Source organism: Melanostigma gelatinosum (genome assembly GCF_949748355.1).
Source record: "Melanostigma gelatinosum genome assembly, chromosome: 11".
Taxonomy (NCBI): domain Eukaryota; kingdom Metazoa; phylum Chordata; class Actinopteri; order Perciformes; family Zoarcidae; genus Melanostigma; species Melanostigma gelatinosum.
Window position 1 is genome coordinate 22,485,869 of NC_136644.1, and position 22,332 is coordinate 22,508,200.

The following is a 22,332-nucleotide window of genomic DNA, read 5'->3' on the forward strand; positions in this document are numbered from 1 at the left end:
CTCCAGACTCATAAACATTTTAAGAGTTTGGATCGAATAACAGCTCAGACCAAGTGCCTGTGTGTTTGTACGTTTATGGGCACGTGTGCACGCGCGCGTGTGAGCATCTGTTTTGGGCATGCAACACGGGCTTATTGGATGGACCGCTTGCGTGACGAATACAAGTTAAATTCAAAGGTTGGTGTACGGTGACAAAGACAAAATACTCTCTTTGTGTGTGTGTGTGTGTGTGTGTGTGTGTGTGTGTGTGTGTGTGTGTGTGTGTGTGTGTGTGTGTGTGTGTGCGTGTGTGTGTGTGCGCGTGTGTGTCAGAGAGAGAGGGGGGGGAGAGAGCGTTAAAAACAGCCTGTGGCTCCTTGGCGAATATTCCCCTCACGCGCCTCTCCGGTGCCGGGCTCGTCTATGTAGGGCATGCAGCAGGTTGTGTGTCGGAAACTCGGACGGACGAAAGCGCGGTGAGAGGGACACAAGCCAGCCTCTGCTCCACTTTGAGAGAGTGAGTGTGCGGCAGATATATAAACCCACTGAAACGCCGACAATTGCCGCTCAATATCCGCGTCTCCCCCGAGAGGGGAGAGAGTTCGACCCTAACCCCCAAAAACATACAAATTAAGCGAACTCACCCCATTCCCGTGACACATCTCTCCAGGCGGCCAGGTGGAGATGACATTGCAGCCTGTTACTCCATTCGGGTGCCCTCGGCAGGAGTGGGAATCACATACGACTCTCCGTCAAATTAATCCATCAATTTCCCCTCCATCCAGTGCCCCCCAAAAAACACACCGCCACACGGATAAATCCACCTGTCTGCCCGTGAAGACCTCCCCCTCCAAAAACACCTCACCCCCGGTAGATGGGTAGTATTCCTCTCGGTTAAGGTGTCAAACACCGTCCATTCAACGGCGGAGACGGGCTGGGAGAGGGGAAAGAACAGAAGCCTTTGACGTTCGGGGATCAGTCAGACTCTAGGATCCAAATTAACCGTTGGTTAGGAATCTCCAGCGGCAGCCCCGCGCGTTCCGCAGTGAGGGCTCGTGGACAGGTCCGCGCGCCTCCTCCTCCTCCTCTCCTGTCCTCCTCCTCCTCGCGCCGCTCTCGGATTTCTTGAAGACTGAAGGGGGGATTCCGTCACAAATAACATCAAAACGCACACACACACACATATATATTTATATTTATATAATATATCCACACTCGCACAATGTCTCTCTCTCTCTCCCCCTTTTCTCACCCTGCTTCTCCCTCACGCGCTCCCCGAACGAGCACCGCACTCCAAAGCAAACAACACCCTAAACAATTCGGAACAAGTTCAAACGGGTCGAGTTATTTTTGTAGCGTTCTACGCCGCACAACAGAGGTGACGCTCTGGCAGCCCACCGAGCGCCCGGGCGGAGTGAAATAAGGAAATATTCTCCGGCAGTCTCTTTACCCCGCAGCCCGCCCGCCCACGCCTCGCTGGCTGAAGGTACTTACACATCAGCCTAGTTAATGAAACATATGGGCAACGGGCCTGGATGAGAGAATGATGGTGTGGTGAAGGTGAGAGAGAGGGTGGGGGTGGGGGGCGACTTGGGTGACTTCATCTTCCCATTGTAAAATATCAAAAAGATATGTGGCGAGTTAAGAGGGTGCGCGCTTGGGACATTTCGCCATGTCTAGCCCCTTCAAAAAAAAAGCGACTCCAACTTCACTGTTCGTTAAAACTGATATGTCTCTTCATTGTCTGTCTCTCTCAGGCTTTTCTCTCTCTGCGCGTCGCTTTTCCTGTCGTCCCTTCTTCCATAAATGAAGTCGCAAGAAAGGTGGCGCACACCAGTCGTCGTTTATGGCCTTACCTGGTGCCGCTTATAGCCAAAAGAAACCGCGTGCGCGCGTTTGTGCAGCGTCTCTTTCTCCGCCTGGGTGCGTTTGTGTCTGTGTGTGTGTGTGTGTGCGTGTGCGCGCGTGTAGTGCTGTGACGATTGTCTCGGCATCAAGCAAGTCACCTCGTAGCGCCTCCGCTCCTCGGAGCATCCACTGCGCACAGATAACACATTTCAATATCCGCTGAAGTGTTCTTACTCAATCTAGTGGTCCCCGTCCCCGAATTTAAAACACCGCTTCCTTCACAATTACTGCACCAAAAACGTTTATTGCTGATGATGTGTCATGTCCCCCCATCAGCGCCAGGGTTTGTAAAAGGCTGCGGGTAAGATAATGGAAAATAGAGCCAATGCTGAATTACACAGCCTCAATTAAACACAATTAGCAGATCAAAACTGCAGCACAGGGGGGTCCTCGGGGAGCGCTGACAACCGCCCTCCCCCCTCATCTCCCTCCATTCCTCTCTCTGCATCTCCCTCTGAGTGTTCCCATGAAGGCCCATTGCAGACAGATGGTGCATGGGGTCATGTAAGCAGGCCGGGGATCTACCAGGGCTGACTGTAATAAGCTGAGTTACACTTTGAGGCCAAACACAGTGCAGCGTAAGCACACCGGAGGGCATATTATTAAGGAACACTTCACTTCCGTCCTCTTCCTCCTCCACCTCCTCCTCCTCCTCTATCCCTAGAATAAGAATCTCCACCTGTTGAGGTCCTCGATCCTCCTCCGTCAGAGCCCGAGCCTCCAAGGCTTGGAATAAAAGAAACAGACGATTGCGTAACGTGGACATAAAAGAGAGGGACACAGACCACACAAGGAGTGGATGGTGGTCTACTTTTCTTGTGAGGAAAAATTCCTGGCGTTCCAAATGTAAGAGCACTGCCTTTCTTTCATATCATCCCATCCACGACCACCTCCTCCATGCTATTCACCAATTAGAGGGGTCTTGCTGGGACAGGCCGGACCCATGCTGGACACCCTGCTGTAGAAAATGTTGCGCAATGCCATTAACAGTTCAATTTTCGTCTGTTAACCAACAATTAGTTCTGATAGAGTATGGTCTTATTCTATATTTAAACATTTAGCTGTTTCCAAGGAAATAAAATCATACATTCCTCCGGGCCAGCATAAATAAGCTTTTAAAAGCAGTCCGTCCTATTAAATATAATCTCATTCAAGGTTATGAATGCCTGCAGACCTCCCTATAGTAATTTCCGGGACATGACCCTTTTCCTGATTCTGGTGGTGCATAGACTTGAGGATCTCTCTCTCTCTCTCTCCTTTAGTACACATTGTCATCCGCTGCACACCAGCACAACACTTGGACAATAGTGAGTCAGCTCTGCTTTGTCTGTGTGTGTGTGTGTGTGTGTGTGTGTGTGTGTGTGTGTGTGTGTGTGTGTGTGTGTGTGTGTGTGTTGGAAATTATCTCAACATGTGTCCCTGTTATTAATCGCTTGGCTCGGTCGTCATGCATCTTTCATGGGCCAACGACACATTGAACAGAAGTTACCCGGGCATGTCGTGATGCAGAGACGATGCCGGACACACTCAGGTTCAAATCTGGCTCCCAGCATCCGAACAGCCCAGTGAGCCATATAACTATCACTTCATTTCTGCTGAGTGTTTGAAATTCACAAGGCGTGTGAATATGAAGTATTTGAAAGACAAATTAGACGCATTATCAAAGTGTGGAGCGTCTATGAGCTAAGTATTTAGTTATTACTCTGTATAATTACTGAAGACAAAAGCTCATTCCACTAATGTTGTTTGGCTGATAGTGAAAGCCCACTATACTCCAATATTTCGAATGAATCAGAGGAAAGAAAAATAAGTCCAATTAAAGCAGCTCCAACTATGAAACCAGCAGGCAGGCTCCCAAACAAACGGATAAATAAATAAACAAATTAATGAACAAATAAATAAATAGAAGGGAAGAGAAAACTATTACACAAGGCCTCTGACAAAAAATGATGTGGGCAATTTTTGTATCCATGGTAACTGACTTTTTCAGAGTGTCACCACTTTTGTTTTGGCAGAGGAGCAACCCAGATACATATGGAGTTTTGTTTTTTTTACGAGTTCTCCCGGACTATATACGCAGGTCCCCATTCATAAACACCTGGCCACGCTTATACTGCTCCGGCATGCCGGCCGGCTCGTTCCACAGGCTGATGTGCAAGCGGCCCCGCCGATCAAACACCTACGGCACACGCAGCCCTGCTGCAGCCGGCTCACTGCTGATGCAACAAAGCACACGCTAATTAGCTGCATCACTAACTGAAGCACAGTCCACCAAAAGCCTGTAGCTGTCGACTTTACTTAAAAATCTTCTTCGTAAAGAGGCACATTGTTTCCATGACAACAAGGCCTGATGGCACACTTTTTTATGGTTGTATTTTTACTATCAATTTGTATGTGTCTTTAAGAATAGCATTGTGGGTTTTATGCTTTTTGTTACATTTTGAGGCACTGACTCAAAGTCCCTAATCCTGATTGCCCGGTCACGCTCACATGGTCGGCTGCCCCACAGCAGTTCTGGCAGCAACACGGACCGGCCCAAAAAATGCACTGGCATCTTCATACCAGCACACACTTGGGCTTATCTGACAATCATCCGTCAATTTGATTGACAGGCAAACACAATAGAAATCCACAAGAATGATTCACTGTAATGTTTCTATGCAACTGGAAGTGTGGAGGATGAAACCCACCCCACAGAGAGAAGGCCAGAGCACGCGTCCGGCTGCGTTGTACAGTCGACACGCTGCAATAAGAAATCTACCAAGACTGGTTTACAATTAAAAGGAATTTAATTCCACTGATGCAAGTACGATTACAGTTAAACATTGGAGTACATACTCCTATGAAATATTACAATATTAACCCACTTTGGAAAAAAACTACCTCTGGTCCCATGAGACACAACCGTCGCAGGGAACCGCACGCTAAAAAGAGGCAGAAAAAACACTTTCTAACTCGCCCACATATTCGTTCGCGACTCCTCCCCTCCCGTCTATCTCAATTTCTATTGGCTAACTTCTCTACGCACTTCTGTAAACGCCTATCTCCACATCTCTCTCTCCCTGAGCAGCTAACACATTCAATGACGGCCAGTTATTGCTTAATCCCTTCTATGATAATCCTTCAGTATATAAGCTAAGCTTCTGCAACTTGGCAGAAGCTTCATGTCTTTTTAGCTCCTAATCTTACAACCCTTTATGTTTATCTTAATTATGCATTCCCGAAACCCTTATGTTTATGACTAATTATGAATTCTTAATTATGAATTATTAAACACTTTTATTATATCTGCTGAACATACCGTTTTTTGCTCAAATTTCTTACAGAAGTAAGCTGGTCGGTGAAGAAAGTAAGTGGGCTGATGATAAACCCACAAGATAGATTTCTGTCTTTTATACAATGATCTTGACTCTTGGGTTGTTTTTTTTCCCTCCGACTGAGGCACTGCCACAGCGAAGACGTTGCATTGTAGCTGCGGCACATGGCTTTATATAGACTCAGGAAATGAATCACTCCGTCAATAAATGGCAACAAAATAAACAGGAATGTATTCAAGGCTCTATCTGAAACAGAACGGTGTGAAAGCTGGCATTTACCGAGTTATATATGTTCCTTCTATCTAGTCTGTCTTTTTACTTTGTCTCCCTCCCTCTATTGCACTCTCCACCTTCTCTCACTCTCGCCCACAGAGAGTGGGTGACCTGGAATGAGCTCTCCTAAAGACGGCACTGCTTCCCACAGCCAGATAGGGGCCGTATGTAGTGCTTCGATCTCAGGCAAGCTTTAGACTGACTCTCGAGGGTCCACGTGTCTACCTTAACGATATCATCACCCCATTCAAATGTATAGGCACCTTTTAAAAAAACAAAACCCTTTTTGGTTGAAATAGGTGAACTAAATATGCATAAATGCGAAAATCTCTTAATTGTTTTGGCTGCAACATTCTGAATTGTTTTTATACAGTAAGTGTACTTTTAGGTCATCCGCACAGGCAAGCTTAGAGATTTGAATAATTCATATTTTCAGTAACTTTATGGCCGAATAAAATATATATTACAAGACTTAGCTGACTTGACATTCCAAATGTATGCATGCAACATGTCTATCTTTACAAAGGGCTCAGCTTTATAATAAATATAATATAATATAATACATGAGAATAGCATGCATGTAAAGCCAAGGAATTATTCGAAGGTTTGAGACATACGCTTGTTTGCTTTTTGAAGCTGCAGCCAGCGGCCTGTTTGCTGAGAGCAAAGACTGAAAAGTGGAAAGCACTTCCAGCACTTCTGAAGCCAAACAAAAACCCAAGTGTAACACTCACTTGTTGCTGTGTATGAGCACTTTTTCTTTTGGTACTTTAAGTATAATTTGATGATACTGTTCTAATTTTACTTCAGTAAGATTTTCGATGCAAGACTGGAAATGGTATCAATCCTCTCGTCTAACCCTCGGCACCAGATCGGGTAAGCATCGTGTCCAAATGGTCAAACTATTTCCATTGACACTAAAGAACTTACCTGCAGGTTTCATGAAGTCTTAACTTGGGTACCACAACAGTCATGTGGAGGTCACAGACTTTCAGGCCTGGGGATTGCACACAGAGAAGCAGACACCGACTCCTCGATATGACCCACCTTGAGTAGCAACCTGCAACACACACACCAAAAATATGCTAAAATTATGTCATCCAGTTGATGTGGGGAAGCACACATTTAGACTTTGTCTGTTAATTTGCACTTAAAGCACCAGGGCACCCAATTTGACAGCTTGGAAATCCACAGTGCTACAGGAAAATCCCATTTCTATATTCAGGGTGTTCAATTATTGGGGTGCTCAGAGGTTACAGTACGTTGGGTACTTTGGGCTCTGTGGAGCTATACGGAGTTGGTACAATAGACCTTTTCAGTGTTGGCGGCTGTAGCCAAATCAAACTAATTGGCCGAGTCCACAGAACAATCTAAAATAGCTCATCTTGAGGCTGTAACTCTTTCTGGCCTTTCTATTGTCAGCATAGCCGGAGGCTGCATTAAATATCTTACTGGCAATAAACAAAAACCTGACTGAGATTGACGCATTGCTTATTTTGAAATGAGATCTCACAGTATGACCTCTAACTATAAGATTTATTAAAGGATTGTTAGCTGCTCAGGCTGTAAAAAACTGGGAGCTGGGCTGTCTGTTTTTCAGTGTCGATGAGGCTGTTTGTCGACAGAGCGCACAGGATCAACACTAGAGATGATCTATGGAAGTGGGATCGAAAATGTGAACCTGATTATGACACTCCAATGATGCATTTGTAGGTCCCCCCTTGAGCTACAAAAAGCCACAAGTACACTTGTTTCCCTTGTTTTCCATTAACATGAACTAATCGAAAACTGAAAGAAAAAAGTATATGTAATGATTTCAATCAGTGGAGTAGCTTAAACATTTAGTGCTGTTGATTAAACATAGATTAGACTGGAATAGACTTTATCTGGGGATAATGCCCGTTTATGGGGTGAATCAAATAATTAGACAATAGCACAATGTCCCAACTTGGCCATCGGCCAACTGCTGATTGAGTCTGTATCCTGGTGGTGGGTTAGGGAAGGCTGTGGTTTTAGATGCTGGCGTCAGCATATTGGGTTAATAAAGAGCACAATGATCCGTTATTGGCTCCTCTGTGGGTACGAAAAGAACCAGAGAGACGAGCCTCTTGTGTAAAGTATTAGAGGGAGCAAATATTGAAAGAATAAAAAAGAAAGAATGGAGAATTCAGCAGACTATGAACTTGAGGCAAAGATACAGGGATGGATTGTACATTCAGTTAACTCTGAAATACTGGCATTGTGCGCCACAGTACATTGATTGATTGGTTGATTGAGCGATTAATTGACGAATCAACATGCATTTAAAAATCAACTAATTTCCTTCAATTTATCAGTTAAGAAATATGCTAATACGGAATCAATGATTTGACAATCAAAACAATAAACTGTTAAGTTTACACAAAAATAGATAATATAATAAAATAATAAACACTGTAACGTAGGTGTTTTTTTCTGGAGACACAAAACTATGATAGAAATATGTTACCATGTGTAGATAACTATGGGTGTACATGAATACAGATAAGTCTGTGTGTGGATCAATCTGAAGATACACATCTGTATTTTATGTTGATTATTTTCTCGCCCATAGGTGGTGGGGGAGTTGGGGTGAGTGCAGATTGTGATGTGAAGGCTCAGAGAAATTATTAATTACAGTTGTGTATAAAGTATGAAGCGACGTTGTCCGGCAGTGTGGCATATTCAAGTTAACGGTTACATGAATGTATTCATTCTAAAACATTGTACAGAAATAATAAGCAACACTGAGAAAAATGATAATGAAAGAAAATAGAAAAGAAATTAAAATGTAAAAAACACAATAATGTCACAATGCAGAAATGTATATTCGTTACACATGACAAACTATCAATTGAAGTGTGTATTCATCAATTCAGTGTAGATATATTTATAAAAAAATAAGTCCATAATTTGGTTCATTAAAAAATTGGCCACCATTTGTTCTTGATTATATATTAACAATAACAGTCACATATTTTGTTAGATTATTTTATCTATTAACTTGCTCATTATTACCTTAATGAATTGTCATTGACATGTCAACTCATTTCTTAGTGAATGAATAAAATGATTGATTGTCTGGGCCCTCATACTGAACGTGTTGGTGTGCATCTGTTTGTGTGCTCGTATGTCATAGCCTGAGGCTGTTTGGTCATTTTATAATCTCATGCAGTCTGGTTTTTGGGACATTTGTCTCCTGACTGGCAAACTCCAGCTCTGCAAGGATATATTGTCCATCTGCTGCATCTCCTCAAGGACCACCGATGGAGAGAGTTGAGTGGCTGCATCATGCCGTGTTTCACACAGACTGACAGAAAAACACACAGTGTAAGGGGACACTGTGGCATTTTCTTTGCACATATGGTCCGGTCAATGTGATCAGTGAAAGGCCACGTAAACATGGTTACACAGGGACTATTTGTCTTTAATGAAAAGCAGCGTCTTTGCCACCTGCTGTGTAATCTTCTGTGACACTTTGTACTCCGATGCCCACTGGCCAATATTATCCTCGTTACACCACACTCAGGAGAACAGCACAAACAGGCTATTATAGACTGTCACATTGTTAGTGTCATTCTCGCTCCAACATCTTAGGAAATACTGACAACAAGTGTAGTGAGTTCACTGGTTATGATGGATAACAGTGGAGAATGAAGACTAAAGATACTGTTTGTATGAAAAGATGTGTGTGCAATTGTTTATGTGGAGTTGTGAACTATACTGAAGTACTAAAATAATGATTTAACTGTAGCAAGTTTTGTTTGGGTGAAATCTATAGTAAAAGCTATGGTAAAAAATAGCATATTTTAATGTCATCCATCCATTATCCGTAACCGCTTATCCTTTCCAGGTTCGGGGGGGGGGGGGGGGGGCATGGTACATAAAGAGACAAACAACCATTCATGCTCACGTCCACACCTACGGGCAATTTAGAGTCATCACTTCACCGAAGCTGCATGTCTTTGGACGGGAGGAAGCAGAAGAATCCGAAGGGAACCCATGCTGACACGGGGAGAATCCCGGGCTGACTAATTTGAAGTCAAAAAGCTTCACATTTTCTTGCTGGAGGACCCCACAAACCCATAATCGCCTAGTGTCTTCAGAATGATTGCTGCTACCGGCCAATACACAAGCCAACATGTGGATAAAGACAGTACTGCCATTCATTTTTCTCTACTTCAAGCACTGACAAGAAGCCAATTTTCTGCCCCAGTTTGCTCACAAGATTAGCAATATGGAATCTAAATGTAAATTTCTCATTAAGCCAGATGCCAAGATATTTATACTTCATATTACTCTCAATATTAGATCCACTCACAGCGGTTTTATGCTGATTGTTGTAAAGCGATTAGGTAAAGGCAACACAACCACTTGTTAACGGTCAGAAAAATGTTCACGGCTTCGAACGAAACCTCATCTGACTCAGTGACAAAGCTCCACGTGTCAGTCAGAGCTGATTTTCTCGCTCTTAATATTACCTCCATTGCGCTGAGACTACAATGACGCAGATGGGATTACATCAGAGTTAACTGACAACCCGGTGAGTTTTACACAGACTCTAAAGGGAGCCTTGTGCGTCGGTATCAAGACGCCGAGGCCCACTGCTCAAGCGTCGTTATTTGACAGTCTGGGAGTGGGACCAAGCTGTGTGATCTCTGGCTCTGGAAAACAGCATGCATTTTGTTATGTTTCTGTTCAGTATAAATGAAGTCGAATAAGTGCATATTGTATGTAGAGCATTAAAGGAGAGTTGTACAGAGTCAGCAATGCAAAACACAATTGTGTAATCAGCATAAAGATGGCCTTGACAGTCACTCAATGACGAAAGATGATATCGTTATTATAAATAGTAAAAGAACAGGACCCAAAATGGACCACATGCGGAACACCTTTTGTTACTAGCAAGAACCCAGACTGGACACTCCCTGACTTCCTACACTGTCTCTCGAACAAATACTTTCATCTAAGCTACATCTAAGCTAACAGAAGTAAAAAATGATCAACTGTATCAAATGCCTTTGACAGGTCCATGAAAAGGGGCAGCACGATGGGCCTCATTCTTTTATATGTGCGTAGAAATATACTTCCTTTGGAATTATGTTTGAGGTGTATCATGGAGAGAGTGGTGAAGTTGTAAAAAGAGAGAAGCATAGCCCTTAAAGCAAAGAAGAAAAAAACAGCACCATAAATTACATTTGTGTGACCACAATGACATCAAATGGTGTGATGGCCTCATAGAGTATGATGACAGACATTGAAAGCTATATTCAAACACTAATAGGAGCTTCAAAATATATAATATATTTGAATTGTGACAATGATTGATGAGGATGAAAGGGTGTCAATTTCATAGTTATTTAATACCTTTTGCCACTGCATTAGAACTAACATGTTTAAAAAGCGTTATAATATATAACTGCTGTTTTAATATTATGAGATGCATTTAGTGAAAAGGTGTTTACACTAAGACAGCCGGCTGGGCCTTCATCATTTGTGCGTAATCGTGGTCTACAGTGGCAGTTCTAAATTTGTTTGCATAATAATGTTTTCTTCATTGTCCATAAAAGAAACTACAATATTTGTAACAAAAGAATTTGCTGAAATAGTCCTGTGCTTAGTTATAAATCCAGATTGGTGCAGAGATAATAAGGAATGATCTGAGTTCGATATTTGCCAGAGATTCCAGTGTTTTCACTGAACAAAAAGGTTTTTGAGGGCACTTTTATCTCCACCTGAAGTATCATGAGACATCATAACTATTACTGTTAAAGCAGAAATGTGTATGCTATTTATTCTACAATAAATGGAGCGGCTAGCCTGAGAAAGGAAAGGGGTCCAGTTCACCCTCTCCAGTGGATTTCCTGGAATCAATGGAATACTATGCCTCAAAAACAACACTGGGCCAGAAAAGCTGCGAGGTAAACTGAGAAATGTGGCACATGGAGTAATCGTCAACATCAGCAAGAAGGGAATATGTCTTTTTCAAATTCTCAACATCAAACAGCAACAAAATGCTCATCAAAGGCAAATAAACCTTGTCTTGCTCAGATACTAAACATTCTTCAAATGTAACATGAGTGGGTAGACAGACAGTGCCTGAGTTCTTTTTTAGTTAATAGAACAACAGCTGGAAATTAAATCTAGATTAAAAAAACTTGAGCATCTGGCGATGGTATCACACAAGCAGTGATGCCAAATTGGGCCAGGGGGCATAAAAATGGCTCCTTCCCCATTTCCCACCCCCGCACTTCCGGCACCCTTGCTCGGACCACACCCAGAATCGGCCTTCACTTTGATCTAAACTCTACACCTGTAAAGTTTTGTGACTGCATCTTGCACAGTTGTGAAAAAAAATCTGTTCACAGATTTTGAAAGATTGGCAACATCTTGTAAAGTACTCCAAACTGCTTCTGTGGGGGTTCCCTCTACAGTTGGTACATTTTCCATTATGAAACACAAAGAATCTGTTGCGACTGACAATCAAATTTGGCCGTCCTCACAGAGCATGTGCAATTAGTCCCAAATTGTCTAAAATTGAGCCAATGAGATGGATCCCTAGAGCTCTCGTCCGAGGCTTTGTTTCTTTCCTCAAAAAGATCTGATAGTTCAGATCCGTCTCTTATTATGTTTTCCTATGAGCTTCATGCTTGTTTACAACTGAGATGAAGGTCTTTATTAAATGTTCCAATGATAATTCTACACCCAGGATTTCAGAAGTGTAATGAATATCACAGTGAAGAAGGTCATAGAAAACAGTCAAAGTTATATAAAAGGCAGAGCGGATGTTAAATCGTTAACAGCGAAATGCTGTCGCTGGAGTCCTGCTCTCACTGCTGGTAAACACACATGCTGATATACACACACAACATATACACAGCAATTAAATCATTAGTCTGGTTGAATTCACACACGAAACAGCAACATGTGCAGAACTGTGTGTTTGTGAGTGCGTGAACAAGTGAATGTGTCACGCCTATGAGGTGTGCTCACTCCAGCTGTGTCTTGACTTTATCCCTGACTTTCTGCAGCTGCTCCTGGCTACACACACCAACTGTAATAATGTACTCTTCCCACAGAGGGGAGGGGAAGAGACATGAAAATGTGTGAAAGTCTAAACTGCTTTCGCAAAATGTCAGTGCTACTCAATCATGTGGCAAATTCAGTGCGCTACATGTAAAATGTGATGAAGAAATACATGTGGCGGCTTCCTCTTCTCTGCACCATGATTGCTGTTGCTTGTACATTTCTGCCTCCGGCAACAACGCTCAGAGGCGTAGGTGGACTGACCATCGGGAGTGGCCAACTGGGACCTAAAGGCCAGCATTGAGTCTTCCCATGAAGACGAGAGAGACAGTGAGAGGGAGAGAGAGCAAGAGCGAGAGAGAGAGAGAGAGAGAGAGAGTGTGGGATGTGGGGGGTGTAGAGTGCACCATTGGTCCATGGTTCTCCCCTTCAAACTATTGTGTAGTTGCTGTAAATAGAAAAGCACATATGACTAATGAATATGATACAACAGCGGAATCAAAGTCAGTCTGTAATAAACAGAGGAAAAGGGCCATTTCAGAAAGACAATAAAAACGATGTATTTAACAGCCTGCAACCGGTGAGCCACTTCATCCAATTAACAATTCACTTTATCGACAATCCTTTTTCACGACAGACGTTTTGACAAAATTAGCAGTTGTAAAATCACAGGTGTTACTCGTAACATTAACAATGGGTAAGTTATATTCAAGTGTCTGATTCAGTCATTACATGCACAATACCTGGACCCTGGAGCAGCGCAATGGAATTCAGCCGTCGTTCATTTCATTATCGACACCTGTGCTTTTCCTGATGTGACATGAAAAGAAACTATGCATGCTGTCATCAAATTCATAATCCCATAAATCTGCTGTCTTGTGGACAAACATCACATTCACTGATCATAACTGATTTCTTCAGTTTACACCAACATTTTTGTGTGGACCATGAGACTTTAGAGTCAGTTTTTTGGACTTTTGGCTGCCTGCCTGGTCCCTTGGTTCTGTTTGCCTCCGCTGACTCCCGTCCTGTTTCCGACCTGTATCCTGCCTTTTGACTGCTAAAATCTTCTTTTCTTTTACTCCTCCTATACCTACAGATTCTGCTTCTGGGTCTCACTCCAGAATTGAAACACTGGTACCTAAATTCTAAGGCTGCAAAATTTGCCCAAAAAAGTGAGAGTAATGTGGTTTCATCTAGAAATGTACAGTGTATTGATTTTCATCCATCCTCTGCTATTATTTTAGACACTGCCATGATTATTCTTCCACCCTATCTACCAGTTGCCCTCAGTGTGTTCCAGCCTTTTCCAGTCACCTGGTCCTCCACCTGTCTGCATTCTCATCCCTCATTACCTCATCATCCCCAGACTACACACAGTCTGCGACACTATACAGTATTTCTAGTAATTTTCCAGATTGGCTATTGGTTCCTTATCTACCTGCTTGTCTGCATGAAACTCTGTCCACAGCTTTGGACAATTGGCTGCCAGCCTAGTCCCTTCTGGTCTCGTTTGCCTCCCCTGACTGCCTACCCGTTGCTGACCTAAATATCCTGCATTTTGATGATAGTAAAGCCTGCTTTTTGCAGAACTACTCCTACCTGCTGATCTTGCCTCTGGGTCTTAATCCAGATTTGTTAAAGTGATAACCTAAATGTCGAAGCTCCAAAAGTAAGATGTTTAGGGGCAGCGGGAGTTCATCTGCCCTATGATCCCTCAGATCATCCCTCATCGCTAATGAGGTCAGGTTTTGGCCCCTGTCTGTTGGCCCCTGTCTCAAACAGTTATAGACAGATTTTACATTGGCCAAGGATGATAGAGCATAGGGCTTAGGAAACATAGGGCAATTTGGATGGGGAAAGAATCATAGGTGCTGAGGTAACATAGGGCTGAGGGAACATAGAGCCTATTTTGGATGGGGGAAAAAATCCTAGGTGCTGAGGAAACATAAGGTTGAAAGAGAGGTTCTGAGGGAACATAGGGCTGACACCCATGCCAACAACAGCGAGAGTATTCTGGTTTAGTCTAAGAATATTCCGCTGAGATTTTAGACACTGCCTCCACATTTTCCAGTCACCTGAATCCCATTACCCCATCAGCCCCCCCCCCCCCCCCCATATACACTACCTGCCCATGCAGTAATTCTATTCGCTTGTCTGCTGCAGCCTTGCTTTCCTGTATCTACATTCTGCCTATTGTAGTGACTTGAACACAGTACGTTTTTTGGACTTTTGGCTGCCTGCCTGATCCTTTCTGGTCTTGTTTGCCTCCGCTGACTGCCTACCTGTTGCTGACCTATATCTTTCTATCTGACTAGTAAAGCCTGCTTTTGTACTACCACTCCCACCTTGCTGATCTTGCTTCTGGGTCTCACTCCAGAATAGTTACAGCGATAGCCTGAATTTTGAGGCTCCAAAACGTAGGGGCAGAGAGCACGGAAACCATGCCAACAACGGCAAGAGCAATGTAGTCCAGTTTAGTCTAATGTAGGCTGCTGTTAGAGCGATTTTCATCCATCCATCTGCCCATTTACTGCTTTACTGGCTTCAGGTTGTGGTGACAGTAAGCAAAGTGACCCAGTCAGCTGTCTCCTCAGTCATGTCCTACACTTCCTCCCGGGGATTGATTTACAATCTTTATTTAACCTTTAGTTGACTGCTTATAGGACAACCAAATCTTTTGGCTGATAAATTATTAAAGTAAATATACACCACAAAATCAATTTGGCTGAAGGGTTCAGTTTGTTTGAGGTATTTTTCCAAACACAATTGTTTGGGCTACCTACGTCTTGTATTTGCAGCTTCTACACAGGGAAGCAGGAGCTTATAAAGAGCACTGGAGGAGAGTATTATATCCTTCTTGTTTTACTGCAGGCTGTTAAGGTTCAATACAAAATAATCCAAACGACAATTCAAAGAAATGTTAAATGTCACATCAAAATTGATCACCCATTAAAATGCAAAGTTTCTTTAAAGCATTCTGTTGAAATCTATTTGATAGAAAATGCAATATCTTTGTCGACCATACGGGAGTACTTTGTTTCAATGTTTCCACAGTGTGAATGGCGGAGTGTCGGGGTTACTGCAGGTCTGTTTAAGTCCACCGTTCTGAATATAAAATTTGAGAAATTGCGAGCTCGCAAAGCATCAGTATGCAGCGAGCGAGCGAGAGAAAGCAATGTGATGAATTGCAGCTGTATATCCTCCACATGGCATGCATAATGTGAATAAATGTCTCAAATTGCAGCACAATTTGTCACAAAAAGCAGGTCTGGCAAGTCTGAGGCTACAGGTGTGCCCCCTGCTGCGTGTCTTGTCTTTGTGTCTAAATAGGAAAATATCAACTATGAGTGTACTACCCACTTTCCTCTCTTTACAAAATGATCTTAAATTGTAATTTGGCTTCATCTAATATAGGCTTACGAGATGCATCAGCTTTCATAGAAATTCAATTTCTGTAATTGAGTGCCAAGACAGGTGTTATCTCATGTTCCACAGCACCATCCCAACATGAAAGCATGATCTCAGAAACAAGTGGTTGCTGATGATCAAATAATCACCTGCTGTGGCGAAAACAACACGATAATTCCATCTCCGTTGCCCCTTTGCTCTCAAACACTCGAGAGTGGAGTAGATCTAAAGCAGCACTAAGCGAACAACTCCGACATGTTGTGTTTTCAAAACACCCTTGAGGAACAGAGATGTTCAATTCTTGAAGCTGTATCATTATGTTTAACAGTCATTTAAAGAGACGCTTTCACAGCTTGGTGGATTTAATGAAATACAACAGATGTTGTACGAATAAAAGCTTCTGAAAACTGCAGAGAATACAAATATTGTCCCTTCACGCTACTTGCATTTTATCTGTAAATTAAAATCAATCAATCGAATATCATAGAATAACATTAATATTCAAGCGACTGAACATCCCCATACACCTGCTGTACTCTCTGAAGATACTGTAGGTTACTGATGCTCAATGTGAAGCCAGAATGACTTCCCTGGTGTGACATTAAAGCCCTATACAGTTTGCACAGATTTCAAAAGAATGTATTTAGTATCAGCTGGTTGTACATTGTAGCTTGTCATTTTCTAAACTGAAAATCTGATGCATTTGGTGATTACCTACCCGTACAATTACCACCGCATTTTCTTTTAGTGTTGTTGGAGCTTTTTCATCTTTACAATGTAAACAGACAGGAAAAAACGATGACAGAGATCGGAATACCGTGCGAATACCGGAATCGAGTACTTGCAACGTCTCTTACAATTCCGCCATGTAATCATATTGTGACAAAACTCTTTTGGCTTACAGTCACAATCTCCAATTAAATGGTGTCAGATGAATTACACCGACCGTTGTCACAGGAGGCCATTCATTATTTGTACTTCAGGAATTAGTTTTTAAAATTTTGAATCGTGTAACAATTTTAATCAAAGTGGTGAGCATAGATTTTCGTTTTTTTATGTGATTTTAGATATTTGAGAGAATATTGTATTGACAAACTAAATGCTGTAATAATTTATATTCATACAACATAGTTTTATGTTTTGTATATGAAAGGTGACTATACTTCACGCTTACTGTTTTATATATGGTAGTGTAGCACTCTGTGTGTATTGTACTGTATGTTCATGTATGTTATTTACTAAATGTATAGTTCATGTGTATGACACAAAACTATTATTGAAGAGTAAAAAATATAGCTTTCCATGGGTCCACACATGGCGATAATGTTTCATTTTTTCCTTTCGTCATGCATGTGATAGGTTTTGCTGTCTCTTGTTCATGTTTGGATTAATGTCCTGCGTTGCTCATTACAGCAGTTTGAAGCTTTGTGCGACATTCTCTGATACAAATATTTTACATTTTAGTCCTGCAAGGCTCCTAAAACATTTCTACGCAAATAAATACGATCTGCTGCTATATATTCCTTAGACCAGGGGTGCCCACACTTTTTCGGCTTGCGAGCTCCTTTTAAAATGACCAAGTCAAAATGATCTACCTGCATTAAAAATGCTGAATATCTATATATATATACATATATATATACTGAGTATACTTTATATTTACAATATATGTTGGCGTACCTTGCATAACTGCATGAACCCTTATGGCACAATACAATTCTGTACATTTTTGGTCATTACCTTACTCTGATGACTTGCACTGAATGGGATTGGCCAGAGTTGCATAGTCCGGACAGCTGCTGGTATCCGCCTCAAGCACACTTCAAATGATCATCAGTCATGGTGGAACGGTGTTTGGACTTAATGTTCATTATGTGGGAAAAGGCTGACTCACATCAATGAGTAGAGCCGAATAATGCAGTCAGGAAGGTGTCACATGTCCTCATGTTTGAGTAATTTTCCTCTGTGAGAAAACTGTCCATGAGCCCTGGACTTCAGCTGAATGTCAGCTTGCAGTGTCAGAATCTCATCCACCACTCCAGACGAGTTCAGGTGAAACAGCGTTGCAATTTTTAATGCGAGCAAATCAACCTCAATATCTTCCCGAAATGTGCAGCACATAAGTGTAGCAACTGGCTCGAGTAAAGCAAAGTCTGGAAAGCGTTTGTCAAACTCTGACAGACACTTGTCAATCTGCTCTGTGTAGCGCGCACTGTCAAGTTAAATTGGAAGGCTAACTAATTAGCTCGCCGGAGTTTTGCAGTAGCATACGTGGTGACCCGTGTGTTAGAAAATCAAGTGGCAAATGCCATGAGGACATCTCATTTTTTTTGAATGGCATGCGATCTACCAGATCGACGTATTGGGCACCCCTGCCTTAGACATTGATCTGATCCACAGATGCAGCTTCTTATCGTATTTAAGGCTATTTGTCATTGTCAACTAGCCCATACCGTCTCTCCCCCTCACACACAGACAAACAAATAAACAATCACATACAGGCCCTTACTATATCCATCCTGGACTCTCTTGGGTGTGAGAGGGGATGTGGTAACTGTGGAATCTGCAGGTTGGGTCCATGCACCATTGCTGAGGGGTTCGGTTGGACTGTGGGTAAAAGACAGATGCACAAAAATAAATTTTTTTGTGACTGACAGAAATACATGACTGTAGTTTGGAGTGCAACAGCAGTCAGGTGTGTCTCTGAACTGGAAGGGGTTGAAAATGTGTCTCAAGGACACTTCAGCAGCAGCAGGGATTTTTTTAAACTGATGGACACACAGCAGGGCTCTCGCTCCAGCAGCCACGCTATCCTCCACTATCCGGCCTATCCAGGTGGAGCCTGTTAAGTGGATGTGGATGGATGTACCCTGCTGCTTTTCTGTCTTTGCAACACTATCTATCTATCTATCTATCTAAGCCTTTTGCATTGTCTCTCTCTCTCGCTTCTTCAACACACAGACGAAGACACACATGAGCAGCTCTCTCTGTCCCAGAGGGAGCTTTCCCTCTGACCTGCTGCAGAGACCGGGTGTCTCGGAGCAGCTGTTTCGGCTCCAGACTCCTTCGGGAGGAAAAAATAATGTTGGTGCTCTGCTCACCGATCTGTTGCCTGCCATCCGGCCAACGGTGCCTGCGGGAAAGCATCCATTCCAAACTCGGCAGCAGTAAGCCTGAACTACTTTTTTTACAAGCTAAATGCGTTTTACATTTTAACTCTTCATTCCAATTATATCACCAACATTTAGTTTCTCAAATATTTCTTTACTAAGTAGCTTGTTCCTTTCAGGATAAAGCCATTGCTTTCCTTGAATGATTCACAGGGCCTAGAGCTGGACAAGGGGCCATGGAACATGCCAAGCATTACAGATATTTAATGTTAGTGCCCAAAGCAAGCTGTTGTCAGGGGGGGGGGGGGGGGGGGGGACACAATTTCTATCAGCAACTCCTGTTCGCAACACTGCTGTCAAAGAAATCCAAATAATTCAGGTAAGGCTTGCTTCCAGAGAGCTTGGCTTCTATCCTGTAGCTCGGTACAATAATTACAGAATCATGGAGAAAGAAGAAGAATGATGGCCTCAGCTGTCATTAATCTCATCCTGCAGTGGTTCCCCATTTTTGGCTTGTCACCCCTTTAAAATGAAATCATGTCTAAGTGCTGCCCCTTGTCACTGCAACACAGTTGTGACCACTTGAAGAAAGATTATTTCATTTAAATATTTTTCAGAGTGAATAAGTAAAATGATCCAGTAATTTACAAGAGAAAAAAGCATGTAAATGAGAATCCTGAGTTTCTGAGCATAAACATGTTTTTTCTGCTTTCCTATCCTGTTTATTTTCTCACAACCCCTTCAGGGATTCTTGACCACCAGACGGAAACACTAATTCAGTCAAATGTATGGTAAGAGAGTGCTTGGGATATTTGATTGCACATTGGTAGCACTATTTTGAAGCAGCTGTTTCAGTAGCATAATTGATTATGACGCTGTCAGTGGACACAAAAATGAAAGAAGCAGTGACCTGGTTTTGGTTAGAAAACAAGCTGGCAGGTTGGAGAGCTGCCTGCACTGACCAAGACTTTGGCTGCCAGCTGCAGAATGTCAACAGTATATTAAGTGTGTTCACCATAAACATTGCAAATATGTCTATTGGTTGAAGTCAATGTAAATCACTGTTTCAAGCACAGCGCTAAAAATAGCTCAAACGTTGCAAAAAGGCTTGTTTAAAAAATAAGAACACCGCAAAAAAAGCAGCGAGGTCTTGCGTCGTGTCTCTCTCCACAGTTGGTTCAATATCAAAGCCAAAAGCTGTTTTGATACCGGTGTGTGGGGGGGGGGGGGGGGGGGGGCAAGGTCGTTTAGGTTATGGGGTGACTGAGATGCAGCAGTTTATGGCGCTCTGCTGTTTGTTTGTTGGCGGGTGGGTCCATCTGGCGGGCAACAGAAGAAGTGTTCATGTGGAGACGTAAACTACATGTTCTTGTTGTAGCTCGCACCTTCAACCGTAATGAGCCGTTCGTCCCTTGAGCCGTCATGACGCACTTCCCCCCCCCATCGTGTCCAGTGCGCACGCGAGGACATGTTAAAGGTCCACAGCCCTTATTACACACTAACTAACGCCAAACTTCCGGACAATAGTCATGTATTGGTTGAAACGCCATCTCTTTTCAACTTAAGGTTAACTAATGCTATGCTAACATTAGTGTTTTGCATTCACCCACCTTGTTTATTTAACTGAACACCAGTGTGCATCACCGTCTATGCCCGGCACGGCCCACCCGCGGTGCTCATCAGTTCTCACCGGAGTGTGTGGAACTCAAGCCCCCGGCCGGTCACCGAAGAATAGCGGTCGTTAAATATTCATCCTCCGTTCCCGGTGGCACACTTTTCCTCTCTACTGACCGACCCCTGCTGCTCTGAGCCGGGATCCCCGTCAGAGGAGCAGCAGAGGTAAAGGAGGAACCGTGTGTGTGCTTAAAATATAAACGGGTCTAGTTGCAATTTCAGTTTTTTATTTTTATTTTTTATTTCTTCCCTTTTTACATTTAAGATGATGGGGAAACGCGACTACGGAGCTCCAGTGAGGGTGTTCCGGAGGAGAGGTAGGTTTTTCATTACTCTCACTCCAACTCCCTCCCCCTTGCTCCTTTTGCCTGTACACTTAGGTTTATCTACTTCTCTTCTGCAAGATAAATGGTTATCCTGGAGTTAGACTACCTAATCCTAATGTATCTAATTTTCACTCATTATAAGACTACATTAAATCATGGAAAAACAATGCACAAAGCTTAGGTAATTGCTTTGTGTTGTGAAAGCCTTACACTCGCTGCAGGCCTGTAAACTTGCCTGAACCAACTAACTGCAAACTGTTGGAGGTGCTGCAGGTGTAATGCTGGTCCACTAGATAGCAGCAGATTGCTTCATGCGTGTGTGTGCGTGTAAAGTGTGTGTGTGTGTAAAGTGACAAAGATGGTCTACTGCTCCCCTCAGGACCTGAATGCTTTTGATGAGCCTCATCAAGTTCACTTCTGTCATAAGTCTGCTTTCCTCTGCTGGGCATGTATCCCAGTTTATCTGTGTTGTCTCTTCTCTGCAAATTCTATCAAAAGATGGAGGACCACCTGCCAGCAGCAATTGCTTTGGGAAGATGGAGACTGGTTGCTACTCAGGGCTTTTCACATTTGATAGGCTCTTTTCATTATGCTTCAAATGCAGATGTACGGTTAGAGACAAACCTTATAGGAAATCCAGGAAAAAATGCTCTTTCATTACACACGCTGTCTTTTTATGCACATGTGCACCCACTCAAAGACAACTCTGCATAAACTCACTGTGCGCACATGCACGCACATGCTCGCACAAACACAACATGCGTTTTTTGCTACTTGGTAATGATCAGATAGACTTACACACCAGGACCAAAAGATCAGGATCTGGCAACCCAACACCTATACCCTGTAACAGGACAGATCTGGCAATCTGACCCCTTCCCTCTGGAAGAGGAATAATTTGGTCGATGGCACTAATAATCACAGCCCTGTTACCGATCCTCCACTGTCTCTGTGTGTGTGTGTGTGTGTGTGTGTGTGTGTGTGTGTGTGTGTGTGTGTGTGTGTGTGTGTGTGTGTGTGTGTTTGAGAGTCATTCCTCTGTTATTGATACCCAGAGCGAAGACATCATATATCTACAATACAAGTGGGTGTTTCTCCTGCCTCTGCTTTTTCTCCTGCTGTTACGTATGTGGAAGTATGTGAATGTGAATGTTTCTTAGAATGATGCGTCACTTATCTTCACTCATATACACACACACACACACACACACACACACACACACACACACACACCTGACAGTATATGTTACTCTGGAAAAAGAGGAGGAGTTGATTTAAAGTCAGATAACA

At 42.9% G+C, this 22,332-nt stretch overlaps 1 protein-coding gene across 1 annotated transcript in view; it reads right to left on the reverse strand.

Moving 5' to 3' along the window:
- Window positions 1-641, reverse strand: part of grin2ab (glutamate receptor, ionotropic, N-methyl D-aspartate 2A, b) — a gene marked incomplete at both ends in the record, with an annotated part of 87,033 nt that extends 86,392 nt beyond the window's left edge. The window contains one exon of the mRNA XM_079278989.1: window positions 624-641. Coding sequence (XP_079135115.1) covers window positions 624-641 — 18 coding nt within the window. The remainder of the gene's footprint in view (window positions 1-623) is intronic.
- Window positions 642-22,332: the final 21,691 nt, after the last annotated feature.